The sequence below is a fragment of the Bacillus rossius genome, chromosome 1 (genome assembly GCF_032445375.1).
Source record: "Bacillus rossius redtenbacheri isolate Brsri chromosome 1, Brsri_v3, whole genome shotgun sequence".
Taxonomy (NCBI): domain Eukaryota; kingdom Metazoa; phylum Arthropoda; class Insecta; order Phasmatodea; family Bacillidae; genus Bacillus; species Bacillus rossius.
In genome coordinates, this window is record NC_086330.1 from 8,985,571 (window position 1) to 9,005,220 (window position 19,650).

At 43.8% G+C, this 19,650-nt stretch overlaps 1 protein-coding gene across 1 annotated transcript in view; it reads left to right on the top strand.

Moving 5' to 3' along the window:
• LOC134531922 (phospholipid-transporting ATPase ABCA3-like) overlaps window positions 1–19,650 on the top strand; it is a 163,551-nt gene that overhangs the window by 84,100 nt on the left and 59,801 nt on the right. Inside the window, exons 12-18 of the mRNA XM_063367968.1 lie at window positions 6,198–6,470; window positions 7,074–7,229; window positions 8,588–8,798; window positions 11,268–11,517; window positions 13,585–13,715; window positions 16,871–17,085; window positions 18,554–18,706. Coding sequence (XP_063224038.1) covers window positions 6,198–6,470; window positions 7,074–7,229; window positions 8,588–8,798; window positions 11,268–11,517; window positions 13,585–13,715; window positions 16,871–17,085; window positions 18,554–18,706 — 1,389 coding nt within the window. The remainder of the gene's footprint in view (window positions 1–6,197; window positions 6,471–7,073; window positions 7,230–8,587; window positions 8,799–11,267; window positions 11,518–13,584; window positions 13,716–16,870; window positions 17,086–18,553; window positions 18,707–19,650) is intronic.

A 19,650-nucleotide genomic window follows, 5' to 3' on the forward strand; every position in this document is an offset into this window, starting at 1 on the left:
CGGGGCGCGGCACTTATCAGGTGTTGAGGACACATAACGGCCTGTGCTCTCAGAGGGAGCACTGACGGCGGCGTCAACTAGTAGCATCTGTTCTTTGCAGGATATCATTCCAGAAGGTGGTGTAAATACCAATTTCAAGCTGATTCATCTGTGTTAACAGTCCTTCTGCTTCATACTGTACACAGCCTTTTTCTTCTAAGTCATCCACAATCTGTTTAAGTACATTCTTAATCTGCTGATAGTCAAGCTTAAGTGCCTTAGTTGCGTCAGCTCTGCAGGACCAACGTATTGTCGTGACATGTTTGAGCGTCAATGCTGAGTCATTATTTTTCAAAGCCTCAGTCAGAAGCTGATGCCGATGCGTTGAAACTGTGAAGAAGACGAACAGCTTTTCAAGGAAGTAGAAAAATTTTATAGCACTCGAGCAGCTTTATACACCATTTTTAGCAACCAGATTTAGAGAATGTGCCATACAAGGAATCCAGGATGCAAGATTGTTCTTTTCTCTCACTTTGGCCTGTAAACCATTGTATTTTCCACTCATTGCAGAGGCATTGTCATAACTTTGACCGCGGCAGTTTCCCAGGTCTAGGTCATGTCTCTTCAAAAATTGCACTAAGCCATTGAACATGTCTTGAGCACCATGGCCTATGTTTGCCATGAATGTTACAAAGCGTTCCACGGGGCCATCTTTCTCCATATACCTCAATACAAGGGTTAGTTGGTCAATGTGGGCTGCATCGGGTGTGGAGTCCAAAGAGATGGAGTAATATTTTGATTTCTTAACTCTGGAAATAATTTCTCGGAGGACTTGTTCACCCATTACGCTGATAAGTTCTTCCATTATTGTAGATGACAGGCAGTTTGTGTGACCCTTGCCGCGATTGGCTTGAGTTTCTATATGCTGTGCTAGAAAGTCGTCGTACTGGGCGATGAGTTCAAGAATACCCAGAAAGTTTCCATTTCTAGGTGATCCCACCAACTCGTTATCTCCTCTAAATGCTAAGCCACGCTCGGCAATAAACTGAATAACATTTACTACTCGTTTCAACACTGATCTCCAATAATGCTCTAGACATTCGACCTGTTGGGTTAGCTCCGTATCAATTCGCCCAATTGCTTTTAACCTCAAATTGAAAGCAATAGTAGCCTTCGCATGTTCTGTTGACCGCTCATGACTTTGTATACGTTCTTGTGAATGTTTCCAATCACAGAATCCATTAGACGAAAGCTGAGAAGACTCAGGTGCTGTAAGTGTAGTTAAGCACATCAATCTGCACGTGAAGCAGTAAACACATCCATTAGAAGGAGCGAAGCATAACCAATTCCTCGTTATGACTTCTCCATTATGATTTTGACGACGAAAAAGCCCAAGTGTGCATATTCTTGGAATATTGCGGTCCTTTCTAGGTTGCTGAACCGAGTGTGCAATGAACAAACTTTCATCACAGTGCTGGATTGTTGACACACCCCTTTTCATCCAGTAATCCTGCATCTGTTCCGAAATCATGGATGGCCAAAGTCCAATGTCATTTCCCCCTGGTGGGCCCTCAGATTCTACATAAGATGTGCCACTATCAGCCTCCTTTTCTATGTGTTCTTCAGTTGGACCTGTTACTACTTCTGCCTTTTCTTCGCCGATATCTACAACCATTTCCACTGAAGCATTGTCAGGTTGATCACGTTCTGTAAAATCATCACTCCTTTCCGACACATTTCTTGATTGAACAGTGAAGAACTGGTCCAATTTTCTTATCTTTGCCACCTCTTCTGCTGATTTCATTGTTGCTTCTTTTGCCTTACGTCTTTTAGAAGCACCAGACTCCCAAATTATTGTGCGATGTCTGTGTCTATCTACTTCACGATTGTCCATGCTGGTAATCTGAAAATAAGAAAAGAAATAAAAAATGCAAAGTACACTAATACTTGCATAATTTAAATATGTTTAAACTGTTAAATTACATAATTAGATGAGATTTTGAATAAAATAAACATTAACAAAAATTCTAGCAAGTAATTACGTAACTACTCTGATTTTTATTTATTATCAGACAAAACATAACATTTGTCCATCTTCCAATCAAATAATACATTTTTAACTGTTTAAACATATGTAACGTATGTAAATAAGAGTTTATTTTTGCGAGAAATAAAAAATGAAAATCTAACCAGGAAGGGATCTAGCAGGTTTCGAACCCGAGCTCACAAGTTGCCAGCTCATGATTTTATCCATTACACTACACCAGAGACTTATTTATTAAAAAAAAAAAATGTGATATATAGTTTCTTTAGTAAATTAAAACTTTAACTGACAATTGCAGCAAAGTTACAAGTTATTGCTATGCATTAAACCCTTGTTGTGTCCTATATTTGTCCTCGGCCTCTCTCTGCAACCAACATGGCCGCTTCGCCAAGAAAGCCCTATCCCAACAGGCTTCTCTACACCAGCCGTGGGATATAGGCTACGAGTGGTGCCGTTTACATATCATAGATGGCAGCACGCATCTTTTGAACGGTTATAGCAGTGCATATGGATTTATTAATGACTGTATAATATAAAATGTGTGTCAGTGCTATATATGTTATAAGTAAATAATATTCTAGTTTGTGAATTACTGGGGAGGGTACAGGATGGCCTGTTTTCCTGTATTGGGGAAAGATTGTCGCTTTGTCAGTGACCAATGTCTGAAGGAGCTGTATTTAAGCTAGGTCGAAATGTGCCTAGCCAGAGATCCTTACCCCAGAGAAATCTGGGGAAATACAGCAGTATATTAAGATGATGTTTATAACTGGCATCCTCAGTCTCGGAGCAGATGCTCGGCGACCGTCTAAGCCGCGGTCTAAACTCCCTCCAAACCCAATTCATCGCACACGGCATCGCCATAATCCCAACCAAAACCTTCTCCATTCTCTTCTCCCGATACGACCCCAAACGAGACCACCCACCCAAACTCCGCAATCACATCATCCCCTGGACCCCCACCACCCGATACCTCGGGGTAACCCTCGACTCCAACTTCACCTTCCTACCGCACCTCGACTCCATCAGAACGAAAACCCGCGCTGTCATGGGGCAACTAGCACATGTCCTCCGTCCCACATCCGGTACATCACTCTCCAACCGCATCACAGTCTACCGCTCCCACGTCATTTCTCACCTCACCTACGCATGCCCGACCTGGGCACACTCCTCTCTCTTCAACCTCCGCCCGATCGCCCGCTCATTCTTCCTCGGCACACGCCTCATCCTTGGCCTCCCACGCGCCACCCTCCGCCAACACCTCCTCGATCAAACCGGCCTTCCTCACCTTCACCACAGCATCTCCCACATCACACAGAAATTCCTACACAAATGCTCAACCAACCTCAACCCTCTCATCCGACTTCTCGCCGAACCACCCCCTATCACCCCACATCCCAGACGCCCCCTCTTCACCACTGCCCACCTCCTCCTGGGTGATGCCGTCGACGAAGATGCAGCCGCCGATGCCAGAGGGGCCGACGGCTAACATCGGTGGCCCGCACCTCTTACGGTAATGCACTGCGGGACAAACCATCAACACCACTGCCCACCCCCACTTGTACCGCTGACCATATGACCCGGCCGCCAATCTTCAGGCCAGACCCGAGCCAAACGGGCCCGGCCTCACCTACAGCCCTTCATCCTCAGCACCACCAACCAAAGATAGAACGCCAAGCAACACCACCAGCCCCCAAGGACTCTTTGTTGGAAGGGGCCCAGTGCCGCGTAATTATTTTTGTAAATATGTTTGTATCGTATTACTGTTTATTGATGTCAAATGTTTCCTTCCATGTAAATACCTTGTAACCACTCTTTTTAAAATAAAGAGGCATTTTTTGGCGGGGCGGACCCCCTGGGGGGGTCCCCCATTTAAAAAAAAAAAAAAAAAAAAAAATTTACTGCACTCCTTTCCTCTTCCTCCGTAGCGGCCTTTGGGATTACGCTCTGGAATCCTTTGCTGGAGCGGCCTTCGGGATTACGCTCTAGCATCCTTCTTCCCCTGGAGCGGCCTTCGGGATTATGCTGTAGACTCCTTTTCCCCCTCGGAGTGGCCTTTCGGGGATTTCGCTCTAGGCTCCTGATACTACCCCCTTTTCCCCTATCTTCGCTCGTACCAAGCAAGAGGGCAGGCAGACGACATTCCAGGCAGGGCAACCACCAGCCAGCTGAGAAGGTGAAGCCAGCGCAGGAATATCATCTGGGCTACTTCTCTTCAGGCCCAGTGGTGCCTAGTCCGATCTACAGTCCCCCCCATTCCTTCGACTTTCCATCAGTCCCCTATTCCCCAAAACACCCACCCTCTGCAGCGCCCCTCTTCCCTCATCCTCCCCAGCTGCTATCCCCCATCAAGTCCAGCCCCCCCCTCCTCCCCATCGACATTCCCCCCCTTCCGGACCGGCGGCCACCCAAGCCCTACGAGGAGGGCAGCCAGCCCCAGGACCCTCGGCCGCAGCCCATCTCGGCCAGACTCACTGCCCGCCTGCAGGAACTCTTCGGTAGCGCCTGAATCCGCTACACCTCGGGGGTTTTCACCCCCACCTTAAAACCATCCATCGCCTACGGTCTCCGGCTGGGACACGTCACCCTAAAAATCTTCCAAATAAATAAAAACCTCAAAACTTTACCCAATGTTTAAAACGAAACAGAGTTTTGAAAAATATATCCACATTTACATGAAACTCCCATATAACACAATGTTAATGATGGGTTCAACTACTAGTAGTGCCGTTAGTTCGCAGGCCACTGCAAGCTTCACTAAGCCTATTTAGAATGAAGGTAAGTTGCCAGACCTATCTATATGTCCGTGGTCCTGACTAAATAGGCAGGGCAATGGTGGAAAGTGCATCATATTAAGATTGAGATTTCCCTCCAAGTCTTTTGAGGTTAGGTTTACACTGAAAGCACTGTTAGCATGCATTCATTGTTCATTTTAATTAGAATAATAAAACAGTTTTTCACTTACCAAGATGTATCATAAGTCAAAGTCGAGGAATATGAATATTGATAAACATTACATGGAAAAATAATAATTAACTTTTAAACAAGTAAACTACACATAACTGAGATCGCACTTGTCATAGGGACTCATAACAACACTACTCTCTAGAAGACAAAGACTAGTTTTGTACTGACATTGTGTTTGTGCTGCCACCTATGAACAAGTTAGAAAATGAAACCTACTTGCTAAGATAATGATCATATTCCTGGTCACTGGTAATAATAAATCATTTTTATTATTTTTACATTTTGCAATTTTTAATTTTTCAAGTAAAATAAACATACGAAACATATTATTGTGAATAATTATAACCTGTGTAAATTAGTAAATTATCAGCCATTTTAAATAAATGCAATGTGCATCACTACATTTTTGGAAGAACTAGCCAGTGCAATAACGTTTCATGATTTTTAATAATTTTAACTAATTTAGAATATAAAGTTTGGTTATTACATTTCTTATCAAGCTAGAGATGTCTTGTTTAATGTTCCCTATAATTGTACACAGTTCACAGCAACAATACATTTATTTTTCCTGTTTTGTGATATTCACCCCTATATTGGTGGGAGGCCCACTCCTGGTGGGTGGCCCAGGGCCGGGGCCCCTTGGCCCCCCCCCCCCTTAATCCGGCCCTGATGACGGCACGGAGGATGTATAACCTGTAACGAAAATGCTTACTACTCCAGCTGATACAGAAGTATCAGCTACTTGTCACTAGTACATTACTGTATCAGTAACAGGTTGGTACCGATACCGAAAATTGCTGTAACAACTGACCTCTACTTCAGTGAGAGTTCAAAGGCTTTATTGGACTATATATTTTGCATGCACCTTAAATTGCTGATTATTCTCTTTTTTTAATTATCTGTAGGATCTCTTTATATACATTAACTGTTATTATTGAACTTACTGAATTTTAGATGTAATTTATTTGTAACTTTTCATTGTAACAAAATTGTGATACCTGTAATCATTATAGTACTCAATAAATAATTCTCAGCTACTGTAAACACAGTTAAAAATTTTATAATCAATTTGAGGATCAGTGAATACTTGGTAGAGACAGAATAAGAATCTGAACTGGTATAACGATGGAAAAAATCCATCACTTTTGTAATTATGTGAAGGGATGTTGTTCTACTGCTGCTCGGAGAGTGAGCATGCCATGCGGTGCAGGTTTTCGGCAAGAAGGTGGTGGTGGACGGCCTCAGCCTGAACATGTACGAGGGCCACATCACGGTGCTGCTGGGCCACAACGGGGCGGGCAAGACCACCACCATAGCCATGCTGACCGGCATGCTGCCCCCCTCGGGCGGCACGGCGACCGTGGGCGGCCGCGACGTGAGGACGCAGATGGACGGGGTGCGCGCCAGCCTGGGGGTGTGCCCGCAGCACAACGTGCTCTTCAACGACCTCACCGTCGCCGAGCACTTGTACTTCTTCGGCAAGGTGGGCAACCACTCCGTCATTCTTCCACCTCAGTACAAAACCAATAAACAAATAAGTTGTGTAACATCTCGTTGGCATCAGGGGGTTAAAGATAATGAGAGATGTTGAGATGTAAATGGAGTATTGATGGAATAATTGGTTGAGGGAAGTGAAATTACTCTGAAGAAAACTACAGTTTCTTGGCCAAATCCGCCATGTCCAAGTCGTACCCAACCAGGAATCGAATCTACATCATAGTGATGGGTGTTGAATAATCCAACTGCTCAACCACCACGACCCCTAAAAGATGAAAAAACGTGTTCCAATTCTGTCCTTTTACAAGTCGACCTATTCTTTCTAAATCTGTGTCATCCCAATTGATTACATGACAAGGTTATTTTTGTGTTCAATAATTTACAATTAGAATATTTCATGAAGCATTCAGACTAGCATACGAATGAACACATGAACATCATGAATAAATAACTGATCATGGCTTGATGTATCATCGTGACCATCAAGGATGAGGCATTAATGAAAAAAAAGGGGGAAAGATCAGTGTTTGAGCTCGGTGGGGGCGTGAGCGCCTGACCACTGGAGCGCAGTAGGGGCTGCTGGTTCCAGCTGAAGGGGATGGAGACTCGGGAGATCCAAGCGGAGACCCAGCGGTACTTGAGCGTGTTGGAGCTGCTGCCGAAGCAGAACGCGCAGGCCCGCAGCCTGTCCGGGGGGATGAAGAGGAAGCTGTGTGCCGCCATCGCCCTGTGCGGCCGCTCCAAGGTCAGCACGAGGGGCGTAGGCAGATTAAACTCTTCCTTGGCTTCTGGGAGGGTAGTAACTAGTCATGTGTGATAACTACAACTATTGCTGAGATTATGCGTGCAAGCCATCGTCTTCAACATCATCTACCAGCATGCTGGTGTTATCTTTACATTGCCATCCATCATTCCAACACCTTATTCCCTTTACTCCACTCCACTCTCCCTTTTTCCTTTAACCCACTTTTAGCCAAGGGGCGTAGGCGGGAACACCACAACTGCTCGCATAATTAAACTTATTCCTTTGGCTCATGTGATGACTAAAACTATTGCCATGATTATCCACGAAAATCATCCACCATCATCCAGTCTGCTGGTGAAATATTGACGTTTTCTATCATCTCAGTTCTCAGCACACCATCACCTATACCCCTCTCTCTGTTTTACTTTAATTCCGAAATTTATCTGTTTCTCCCGTTTATGTGTAGTTATTTAAATATGGTGAGTGGCTGAGCGTGGATTTAAGGTTTTTAGGGTAAAGAGAACAATATTTAATTTCAAGTGAAAAAAAATCTGTACTTATTAGGGAATCCTTAATCTGGTTGCAAAATTATTAAATGTGGTTTGAGGTGCGGGCCTTACATCTTCTTTATGAGTTTGTTTCTTAGGGGGGTGGCTACGTAGTGACGGCAGTGTGGCAAGCAATCTTCGGTGTGGAGAAATCAAAAATGACGATTCAGTCGGAATACATGAAATTACACAACATCGTCCATTATGACATTATTACAGCAAGCGAACATCATCCAAAGTCATAGTTTACTTGAAAAATAATCTTAAAAAAAAACTTTCAACAATTTTCAGGCTTTAAAAAAACATCATAATTTAAAAAGTTTAATTTTATTTTGGTTTTCTTAAAATGTAACGCCACGCATGCTACCGCAATGGGGGTTGAAGGGTTCGTTGAAGCCTAGGGCGCCACCACATGTACAATGGGCATATGGACTCGGCTACTCTGTTCTCAGGGCCGTGACTAGATTATCAGAATTTTGACTGATAACAGTAAAAGTTTTATGGAACATGTGGAAATTCTATTCATAGATCTCACATCTCCAATTAGCCAGTTTGAGCAGATAATTTAATTACCAAGTTTAAATTATTTTTTTTTGTTTCAAAGTAAGTGTGAACAAGTATATTTTATGCATAGGTTTATGCGGAGGTTCGGTTTACCGTGTACTCGGGCGCTAATAGAGATGGACGGTGGGAGTCCTGGTCGAGAGGAAGAGGGGAGAGGAGGGAACCGACACGTGTCAGCAGCTCTGGTGCGCGGAGCACGGCAGTGTGTGTGGTCAAGTGTCTGGTGGTGACCGGAGAGGCGTGCAGGTGGTGGTGATAGACGAGCCGACCTCGGGCATGGACCCCGCCGCGCGCCGCAAGCTCTGGGACCTGCTGCGGCAGGAGCGCCACGGACGCACCATCCTCCTCACCACGCACTTCATGGACGAGGCAGACTTCCTGGGCGACCGCATCGCCATCATGGCCTCCGGCCGGCTCAAGTGCTGCGGCTCCCCCTTCTTCCTCAAGAAGAAGTACGGTGAGGCGCTGCAGCGATGCCTCTCCCCGCAGTTACCAGAGTGATCGTTGCATTCCGGAAGATCTGGGTTCGAATGCCGGTCCTGTTCCCTGATATCACTTCTGGCTAATGCTGAGAGGATTCCCAACTTTAAGCCTTCGTCGATTCCTCCTCCAATATCTTTGGTATATGTCATTGTGTGTTACGTATGAAATGACTTTGCTGTCAGTGAGATGTTAATCACAAGTTAAAAAAAACTGTAATTCAGTGGTTTTTAACCTCACTTACATGTGTTTGTGGTCTTCTAAAAGGCTTTGTATGCCCTCGTCTAGTCTACAACATATGAAATCAATGTAACTGAATGTAAGAAATACGGTGAGGCTTCTCTCTGGCTCTATCGACTCCTACCCCTGTAGCGGTTATCGAGTGTGTGCGACTACCACTGTTAGAAACGTCTACTTGAGCCTCGTTATATTCATAAACCCTGTAAACCCTAAAGTGTACACACAAAATAAGACCCGTATTCGACCTACAGGTTTTAATCAGGCACGGCTCCAGAGGCAGGGGTGTGGGTGATAGCCTTTTCCGCCTCTCCTCCAAGACCAATAAATTAATTTTAATTTTTAATCTATTTATGTTTACTTGAATAGGTACTTGAATTCATGTGTTAATATTTTTCTTTCATCTAAAGTTGTAAGAAACTATTAAAGATTAAATTTTTGAGACCATGAATTTGTAAATAATTATTCCAGGTAAATTTGGAAATAAATATTCTGACTTATTTAATGACACAATTTTAACTGCATCCATTTTTGTATGAAAGCCCCTCAGTATTCCTGGAGCCGGCTCGGGTTCAAATCCCAATCCTCTTTCCTGATAGGTAGGTACAAGCTGCATTGTCTTACCAGAAATCATATTAGAATGCTAGTGTCTCTCCATGACTACATTTAGAGATAGACTCAGTACCCAAGTTGCACAGTGGAAAAGGTTTGAACCCAACACTAAGTGGCTAATTCGCCAATAGAAATGTCAAAATTGTGTGTAATGGCAAACATACCTTAGGTACATGTCGTTAAGGGTACAATATTTAGGTAGTATCAATGCAATAAGTATTTGATAAGTTGAGGTTGGTAAGTTTAAAAAATCCTGTGCTTCAAATTACTACTAAGTTTTATTAATTTAACATGTTTAATTTGTTTTAGTACCATTTGTAAACAAATGCTAATGTAAATATTTGTGGCATCTAAATTTGACAGTTCTTTTAGCAAATGGCAAGCCAACGTTCCCGCTATGAACAGACGAAGAGAGTCGCTCTGTGTCACATGGCCGGTGTGTGGTGGTACCGTGCAGCTGGTGATGTGAGGTTGTGCCGTGCAGGCGTGGGCTACCAGCTGGTGATGTGTGGTCGTGCCGTGCAGGCGTGTGCTACCAGCTGGTGATGTGTGGTCGTGCCGTGCAGGCGTGGGCTACCAGCTGGTGATGTGTGGTTGTGCCGTGCAGGCGTGGGCTACCAGCTGGTGATGTGTGGTCGTGCCGTGCAGGCGTGGGCTACCAGCTGGTGATGTGTGGTCGTGCCGTGCAGGCGTGTGCTACCAGCTGGTGATGTGTGGTTGTGTGCCGTGCAGGCGTGGGCTACCAGCTGGTGATGTGTGGTTGTGCCCTGCAGGCGTGGGCTACCAGCTGGTGATGTGTGGTCGTGCCATGCAGGCGTGGGCTACCAGCTGGTGATGTGTGGTCGTGCCGTGCAGGCGTGGGCTACCAGCTGGTGATGTGTGGTTGTGTGCCGTGCAGGCGTGGGCTACCAGCTGGTGATGTGTGGTTGTGCCGTGCAGGCGTGGGCTACCAGCTGGTGATGTGTGGTTGTGCCGTGCAGGCGTGGGCTACCAGCTGGTGATGTGAGGTTGTGCCGTGCAGGTGTGGGCTACCAGCTGGTGATGTGTGGTTATGCCGTGCAGGCGTGGGCTACCAGCTGGTGATGTGTGGTCGTGCCGTGCAGGTGTGGGCTACCAGCTGGTGATGTGAGGTTGTGCCGTGCAGGCGTGGGCTACCAGGTGGTGATGTGAGGTTGTGCCGTGCAGGTGTGGGCTACCAGCTGGTGATGTGTGGTTATGCCGTGCAGGCGTGGGCTACCAGCTGGTGATGTGTGGTCGTGCCGTGCAGGCGTGGGCTACCAGCTGGTGATGTGAGGTTGTGCCGTGCAGGTGTGGGCTACAAGCTGGTGATGTGAGGTTGTGCCATGCAGGTGTGGGCTACCAGCTGGTGATGTGTGGTTGTGCCGTGCAGGCATGGGCTACCAGCTGGTGATGTGAGGTTGTGCCATGCAGGTGTAGGCTACCAGCTGGTGATGTGTGGTCGTGCCGTACAGGCGTGGGCTACCAGCTGGTGATGTGAGGTTGTGCCGTGCAGGTGTCGGCTACCAGCTGGTGATGTGTGGTCGTGCCGTGCAGGTGTGGGCTACCAGCTGGTGATGTGTGGTTGTGTGCCGTGCAGGCGTGGGCTACAAGCTGGTGATGGTGAAGAGGCCCGAGTGCCGTGTGGAGGAGGTGACACGGCTGCTGCGCGGACACATCTCGTCGCTGGAGGTGAGCCAGGACGTGGGCGCGGAGCTGTCGTACCAACTGGAGGAGGGCAGTTCTGCTCTCTTCGAGCCGATGCTCCGGGAGCTGGAGGACGCCAGGGACCGACTGGGCATCGACAGCTTCGGCATGGCGCTCACCAGCATGGAGGAGGTCTTCATCAGGTGCGTTCCCGCTCATTCCGGCTCAGCCGTATGTTTCAGCATTAGTTCGACCAAAACATAGCCAGTACTACACCTGTCACAGCTGACAACATTTAAAGGACTCGACTCGAACCTAATGTGAAACACAAAAAAATCCTTGATTTCACTGTTTACGTTTTCGGCAGCGGGTCGGTGGGCTAGCCGCCGATGTCTGTCGATCCCTAGGCAGCTGCAGCACGTTGGCATTCCTGGATTAGCAACTACTTGACGTGCCGTCCGCCTGCGGCATCCCACGGCCGGGGGGAGCGAAGAGCTAGATCTCACCTTCGGTGCTCGCCATTGCAAACCCCTCAATTCAGTGGTGCTTCTGACTGTTGAATTGGCAGTAAACACTTCTTGTGTCTTACTAGCAAGGCAAACTGGCAGAACTATCTCAGCTTCCCTATCACTTACAAGTCTGGTTCTCAGCTGCACTTGGTCTGGACTAAATCAGCTTTAATTAATTTAATGCATTTAATTTAAAAACATATTCCGTCCCCTTGTAGAGTTCATTCTCTGTTAAATTGCGTATGAGCTGATTATATACGATCGTTCACGAAGTATAATTCATTGGTACCTCACAATTAAAAAAACAACTAAATAATTAAATACACTTCTGATGCACGTCTGATGCATTTGCACATTTACTATTCTTGGGGGGGGGGGGGGAAGAAGATAGGAAAAAGAAGGATAAAAAGAATGAAAGGAAAAAGTAAGAAGAAGAAAAAGTAAAAAAGGAAGACAGTAAAAGAAAGAATGAGCTTAACATCTCAACATCAAAATCATGTGAAACAATGAGGGGTGATGCTATGAGAATGGTTAATTGATGGAATAAATTGATGGAGGTAATAGGTGTACTCTGAAAAACCCATTAGCCCACAGTAATGTTGTTACATTCCAGATTGGCAAGGCAACCCGGAATAATAACAAATACACATGAGCACTTTTAAAGTTTCGTTTATATTTTTTAAAAAAATAATTTCTTGTTATAAGTTACATTTTTTCATTGTGAGTTGCAGCAGCCGGGCGTCATACCAGTCCGAAGACGACACGACTACTGACAAAACACGAACAACGACTGTCGACTGCCGGCCGTAGACGGCAACCAACTACTACTGACTACTGCATTACTACTGCCATGTAGTTACCGTCCCTTTACAAAAACAAAACAAGGGAGGCAACCCAGTGGGCCGACCGACCAATCACATTATTTTCTGAAAAATACTGACATGGGGAGAGACATCACGCCACCTCAAGGTTCGCCCTGATTGGCTGGCGAGACTGTGCCCAGCGAAAGTTCCAGTTTCTTGGTACGCAGTTACACGTCCACATGCTGTGATTTCCCAATGACGCACTATCATGAGGTGCGACAAATGACCTGCTGGCGACAGTGTGTCACGCCCATGTCCTCCTTTCTTTTTAATCTTTCTAGACTGTTCTCGAAATTGACCGTTTAACTATTCATACCAGGCTTTAAAAGATATGTATAAACGTAAATAATACATATGTTAATTTTAAATTATAAAGTAAACAGATAATAAAACACTATAAAACATAACTGAAATTTAATAATCACCAAAAAAATATTGAAAGTAAAAATAATTATAAAAATATTCACAAAAACATTAAACATAAAATAGTTTTATTTAAACATGAAAAATAGTAGGGGGCGGAAATTCTGCAATGTTAAAACGTCTGATAGGTTTCCCACTTATGAAAAATCCTTGTTTGACCTCACTGGGAATCGAACCGGGATTACATCGATGAAATGTGAGAGATTTTCAGCCAGGAGGGCTTCACACTTCAAATGTGAAGTGAAATGGAAGCCGAGATGAACTCCGATTGTGTCGCGGTCTCCACCTCGGCAGCTTCGTGTAGAATTGCAGTGCTCGAGAACGAGTGAGCTATGAACACTCTCACATCACGAAACAACCACGGCAGAGGAACGGTAATGCAGTGATACTGTTGTTGCCCGGTATTGTGTGATGCGTAGATATTAGATAATGTATGTGAGGAGGAGATCACAGTTTGTTGCCCGCCTGTGTGAAGGGTTGGACGAGACGAGGAGCTGTCCCTCCGGAAACGACCATCCGAGTCTGTCGGCTTGCCTGCGGAGCAGAACTTCCTCCGTGGCGACAACAATGGCACAAGCAGCTACAGGGACTCGACCTTGGCCATTGGTGAGTGTCCAATATCATAGCTAGAGTGACAAATCATATCACTTAAATATGAATTTTCGTAAGCACCCGAGTGTGCGTGTGAGATTGTTTATGTGCCCAAAAAAAATAACGATACTTGATATAATGCAGAGGAAACTTTAAAGTCCATATATTACAATGCTGCTGCTGCTACTGTCCAAAAATCAAAAGTTTGAAATAACAAGTTCAGTAATTAAGAAGAACTGCGAAGTAAGTAAAGAATTCCCAGTATGACTAGGCGTATAGGCTTCGGCCTGAAACACACCTAGGTCATTCCACAACCTGGAAGCTCTTAATAATACTTTTAGTTTTTACTTAGCTTAAGGAAATAAAATTGTGAATCTTAGGCATTTTTAACTTAGCAAAATTAAGAGACAGATGACAAATAGTAGTATATCTTTCTTTTTTTTTTTATAGTGAGAATATTTACACAACAATAATAGTAATGTTCGATTTTTATAAATATTTCTCTGTTTCGTGTAGAACTTTTTTGAAAGATCATTTAAGGCCCTGTTACAATGTCACTTTTTTTTCTTTAACTATATTTGAAAATAGAATTGGAAGAGTAATATTTGGTGGAAAATAGCATCCAATTTTCTCCATCCAATAAATATTGACAGATAACCTCTATATGTTTTAAATTAGGTTACGCTGTACAATTTAAAATTTAGTCTGAGCCATCTCAAACTTCCCAATTTTAATCTTATTTTAATCTTATTTATCACTTTGTGCATTTTTTTTTTGTGTCCAAGTTTCCTATTACAGTAAAACCTTTTTGTTGCGACCCCATTTATTGCGACCACCTCTCTATTACAATCCGATTAAGAGGAACCGTAAAAAATTGCCGAAAATCCGAATAAAATCGGACAGAAAATAAGTTTCTTGTGGTGAGTAGTGTGTTACTGCGTTTATCTTGCCAAGTGCTGTACTGCCGTAAGCAGCGCATAAAAATAGATACCACTTCCTGTCGATCGCTGTCAGCGCTTAACAACCCCCATTCCATGTCCCTTTGCCGGCAGGGTGCAGATAAAGGTTTTTGTGGCAACGTGTTTACGACCGCTGTCAGCGCTTAACAACCCCCATTCCACGTCCCTTTGCCGGCAGGGTGCAGATAAAGGTTTTTGTGGCAATGTGTTTACGTTTAGCTTTTTGCGAGTGTCTAGTGTGGTACGCAGTTAAGGCAAAGAAAGCTACCTGCTGGATTTCTTTTGATTTTGATAACTATCGGTTTGACAATACACAGCGACAGACTGGATGCACGCCCGCCTCGACTTGTTTAACTGCCGCAGTGATGTTTATTTTCACAGCTCAAGCAATTATCTTTTCCCGTGGGTTGACAGAAAAAGGTCGCTTAACCCAGCATTAAAAAAAAAGGCTACGCCACTTATTGCCCACGCAGGAAACACACTGGCTGCCGTCTGTTTCCCTCGCATTTATCTTTCTTCTAACATTCCACATCTCACCTCTCGCGCGAGCAATAACGAAGCGACCACGCATTGGGCCATTTTATGCTTTGTTTGGTGACAGCAGCTTGATTTTATTCGGTATATTCATTTTCATAGGACCCTTGCTATTAAAATACATTTATATTTTAGTTTGAAAGCTTGTAAATTCCTTGCCAGAGATGACTGAACTCGAACTTGGTGTGAAAAGTGACATATTTTGACTCCTCCCTCGCCGCTTTAGTACCCCATTCATAATAGCCCAATTTTACGGGAGAAGGGAGGGTGAAATGAGCATTTTCTCACTGAAGGTTTTTCAAAGGGGAGCGAAGTTGGGGTGTTATAAGGGAGGACACTAGATGGTTTGTGTGTCTGGGAGGGATGAGCTAGCCTTGAAGAATGTTAATGAGAGGGAAGGGAGGGGTCAGCTTATGCGTCATAAAGCCGCTGCCGCCAGCCAGCCGGGCGAGCTTCGTGTGCGCCCACTCGCGTTGCATAACCTACAGCTGCCATATTTTTAAAGGAAATGTCCCATTATTTTTTTGTTATTCTTACATGAACATTATTGGAAGTATTAAAGCCGACACAAAAATACGCTGTGTGTTAAAATCGACAGATTTTAATGATCTTTCATTTGGTTTTTTTTTTTTAATTTTTTTCTGATTTTCACATTTTGGTCAAAATGTCCAATTTTTTGACGGTTCCCGAGAATGTATTCGTAAAATCACTGCTTCGTTAAATCCGGGGTTCGTGACATCGGGGTTCTAGTGTATTTAACTACGGAAAGCAGAAAACGTACATGTAAACTAACACTTATTTTCTTTAGAGGTGGTCTGTAGGGGGACGGACTTGTTATGAAGGTTGAAGTGGGTTTAAAGCAAAGCCGTCTAGCATTGTGAGTGACAGCATCCTGCCATTGTATGGCTGGTTAGCGAGTAGCGGTTTGGGAAGGGGGGGGGGGGTTGAAATGAACTGAAAATTTCGGGAAACATCTATTACGACCCCCCTCCCTCTATTACGACCCTATCCTGGGAACCATGAGGGTTGACTGTATAATTTTATTTGCTACATGAGAACACATGTTTATACATTGCGGGCAAGTACTGAAAGGCTCGCTCACATTTTTTCTACTGTCTATAAACACGAAAAAAAAAAAAAAAACGGTGAACCAGCCTGGTTTGAGGACAAGTCTGTTGGTATTTCTGCATGGTTGGCTGTAGCCATTTTCAAGAGTGACGGTGTCCATTGTCATACCTCTGTGTTACCTTACTCAGTTTCACATAAGATGCTTCTTTATGTGTTGAAGTTTTCACTGTTGATGCTTCTTTGTGTTTAAGTTTTCACTGTTGATAAGTAGGAACACCTGTATTTCACGAATACATTTCGTGTCAAGGTATTTCACAAAATACTGTAGCTTTTCTCCTGTGGTCGGTGAGAGGTGTCGTCCCGCTCTTGACGGGGCCAATGAGAATGTGGTCACCGTACTGCTGCACCCTCACAATTTGCCATGCCATGACTCTTAGAAAGCTACAGTATTTTGTGAAATACCTTGACACGAAATGTATTCGCGAAATTCAGGTGTCCCTATTGATAAGTCTAGATTTTTTAGATGCCTTCATAAACTTCTTGACAGGATCGTACAGCGTGTGGAGCCGGGCCGCGAGAAGGGTGTGTGTGTGTCTGGTGTGCCCACAGACGACGTGAGGGTGGGGGCGTATCTGACCGGCCGCCGGCTGGTGCTGAACCAAATCCACGCCATGTCGGTAAAGCACGTGCTGCACACAGTGCGCTCCTGGGTCATGTACGTCGCACACTTGCTCATGCCTGTACTCTTCCTGATGACCGGCTTCCTCCTCAGCAGCGAAATCTCCAGCACCTCCGAACTGCCCGCCCTGGTGCTCAGCCTGGGGGTGAGCCCACACCACTGTGTGCTCGCATTGATCTCGATCAGAGTTTGACACTGTTGCTGTTCGTAAACTTAAAAATGAATGAGGCCACCTCGAAACTGAGAAATGCCCTCTTTTATTGCATAATCGTCGCACCTATATTTTAGTACCCTACGTCAAAATTGGGATAAAAAACTTCTCCCGTAAACGTCGCATGTTGTTTTTGGTCCCGCTATCAGATGCAGAGCGCTTTGTGTAGGTATATTTTCCGTATGAAACGATGTATTTTAAAGTAGAAATCTAATATTTATTAGGACATTGCCACTTATTAAATTAACGGAAATACGAAGTTGTCTGACGTGTAAATTTTATTTTTAAAACGTTTTTAAACGTTATAACCTTAATCTGTACGTCTGTGTCACCGCGATGTACCGCTTATAATAACGTAGCCAGCGCTAGTTGGCATTATTCATGTTTGGTTATGTTGCTTCCTCTATAGAGCGCGCGCACGTAGTGGAATATCGATATCTCGCGGATTGCATGCAACACGCGCTCTCTGTCGAGTGCCGAGTTAACTACAATTGATAGCCCGCACTATTTCGTGGTAAGTGTATAATACGACGGTAGTTACGCGTTAGTTCATGTCACAGATTCAAGTGGCTTGCGTTCGGGTCACAGATTTTGTTTTTCTATTTAAAGTTGAAGAATGGTTTCTGTTGCATGCATTATAAATATAAATTTTTTTGCGTGCTCTTGTATACTTAATTTTTTTTTTAAATAAACGTACTTTCCATGAACGGTTTTGTTTTTATGAATAACTTAGGGGTACCTAACAAAAAAAAATTTCCCGCATAATCTTCGCACCCCTACTTTTAAAATTTGATTTTAGAATCACGATTATGTGAGAAAACACGGTAATCAAATGTACATCAACCTCAATTATAAGATCACCTTAAGTGTAAGTCTGCTTCAAGTGTAAGTTACTTTGAATTTAAGACAATTTCCAAAGTAAGAGGATGCCAAATATAATACTGCATCGGATATAAGAGGGCATCAAATTTAAGATCACCTTGAGAATAAATCGACCTCGAATATAGGTAACACCACTTTACATGTAATATCACTTCAAATATAAGATCACCTAGAATGCAAGAGGACCTCAAACACAAGACCACCTCAAGAATAAGAGGACCTGAACTACAAGAAACTATCAAAAATAAAATCATCTTGCAGTATCAAAACCTATGTTGATTACTAGTTGACTTCAAATACATTTTATGTGCATGTTGTACTTAAATTTTTTAGACCATATTCCTAAAGCACATTTAGAAAAAATTTTAAATTGTGTTTTTTTTTATCTCAGTAATTTGAAGCCTAAGTATCCTAGTTTTTAAAAATTGTTTTACATGATTGTGATTATGTACTGTTACATGCCAACTAAAGCCAAACACAAAGAAATGAAAGTGTCGTGCATTCCGTGTGTGTCCTGCAGTCGTACAGCACTCCCATCACACCGGTCGAAGTGGCCTCCGGCGAAGACTCGGCCAAGCGTCTCTACGAGCAGTTCAAGGCCTTGCGTCCTCCGGGGCTGGTGGACCTGGGCAGCCACTCCGAGTCCACCATGAGCACTTACGTCTTGGAGCAGGCAAGACTCATCACTCGTACAGTCATGCAGGGCAGGGGGAGGGGAGATACATCCCCCCCCCCCATGCATGTGCCCTACAGTTCATTATGGTTTACACTTGCAGATAATTTTAATTTTACCCTATTTTTTAACCCAGAAAGGAACATTAGGTTAATATTCTGTCATGTAGTATGCTAAGCAGTAGTTAATGCTTTTCAACTGAATTAGTTCATTTCCCACTTACGTATCACACTTACGTATTTATGTATAAATTTTATTCTTTCAAATTCTTGATAGTATGTTTTTTTTTAGGTTATTTTTGGACCTTTACTTTATTATTCTGTCTTAAATCCTTTTAAGTGTTATAAAATATTTTTTTTAGCCACTTGTGTAGCCATTATAAAATTATATTTAATTTTCCCTACAAAAAGTATGTTTGTTGCAGTACAAAATTGTGTGCAAGATTTAATTTTGTTTTATTTGTTTTAGAAATAATGTAGAAATTGTGGTTAAAGTTTGTAATATGTAGTTTGTTTAATACAAACCTCGTTATTTCCAAGTGACAAAGTTACGGTCACTTCAGGTGTGTATTGTTTAGGTTTGACTGGACTTTCCGTGTCCTGTTGCGGCATGTAATTATTGGCTCTGACAACGTAACTGCTCCTGGTTCGACCCTCTTGAACCACCACTGGAGCTGAAATAACGCTGTTCCAGTCGTTTCTCTTTGGGATCTGTCCTCGTTGTTCCCTTGCAGCCGCGTCTGACCCCGAGGAGACTAAGGGACTACAAACCATGTGCGCTCATAAGAGAACAAATAGATAACACTAAGATAGACTAGAGACGTGGCTCCGTTTCACTACGGAGTATTGGAGTAGAAGTTGTGTCTATGCTTAAAAAACATAACAAAGGCTCAAGTCTCAAGGTGATTGGCAAGCCAGATTTAATTTCTTAATTTCTTTTCCCTA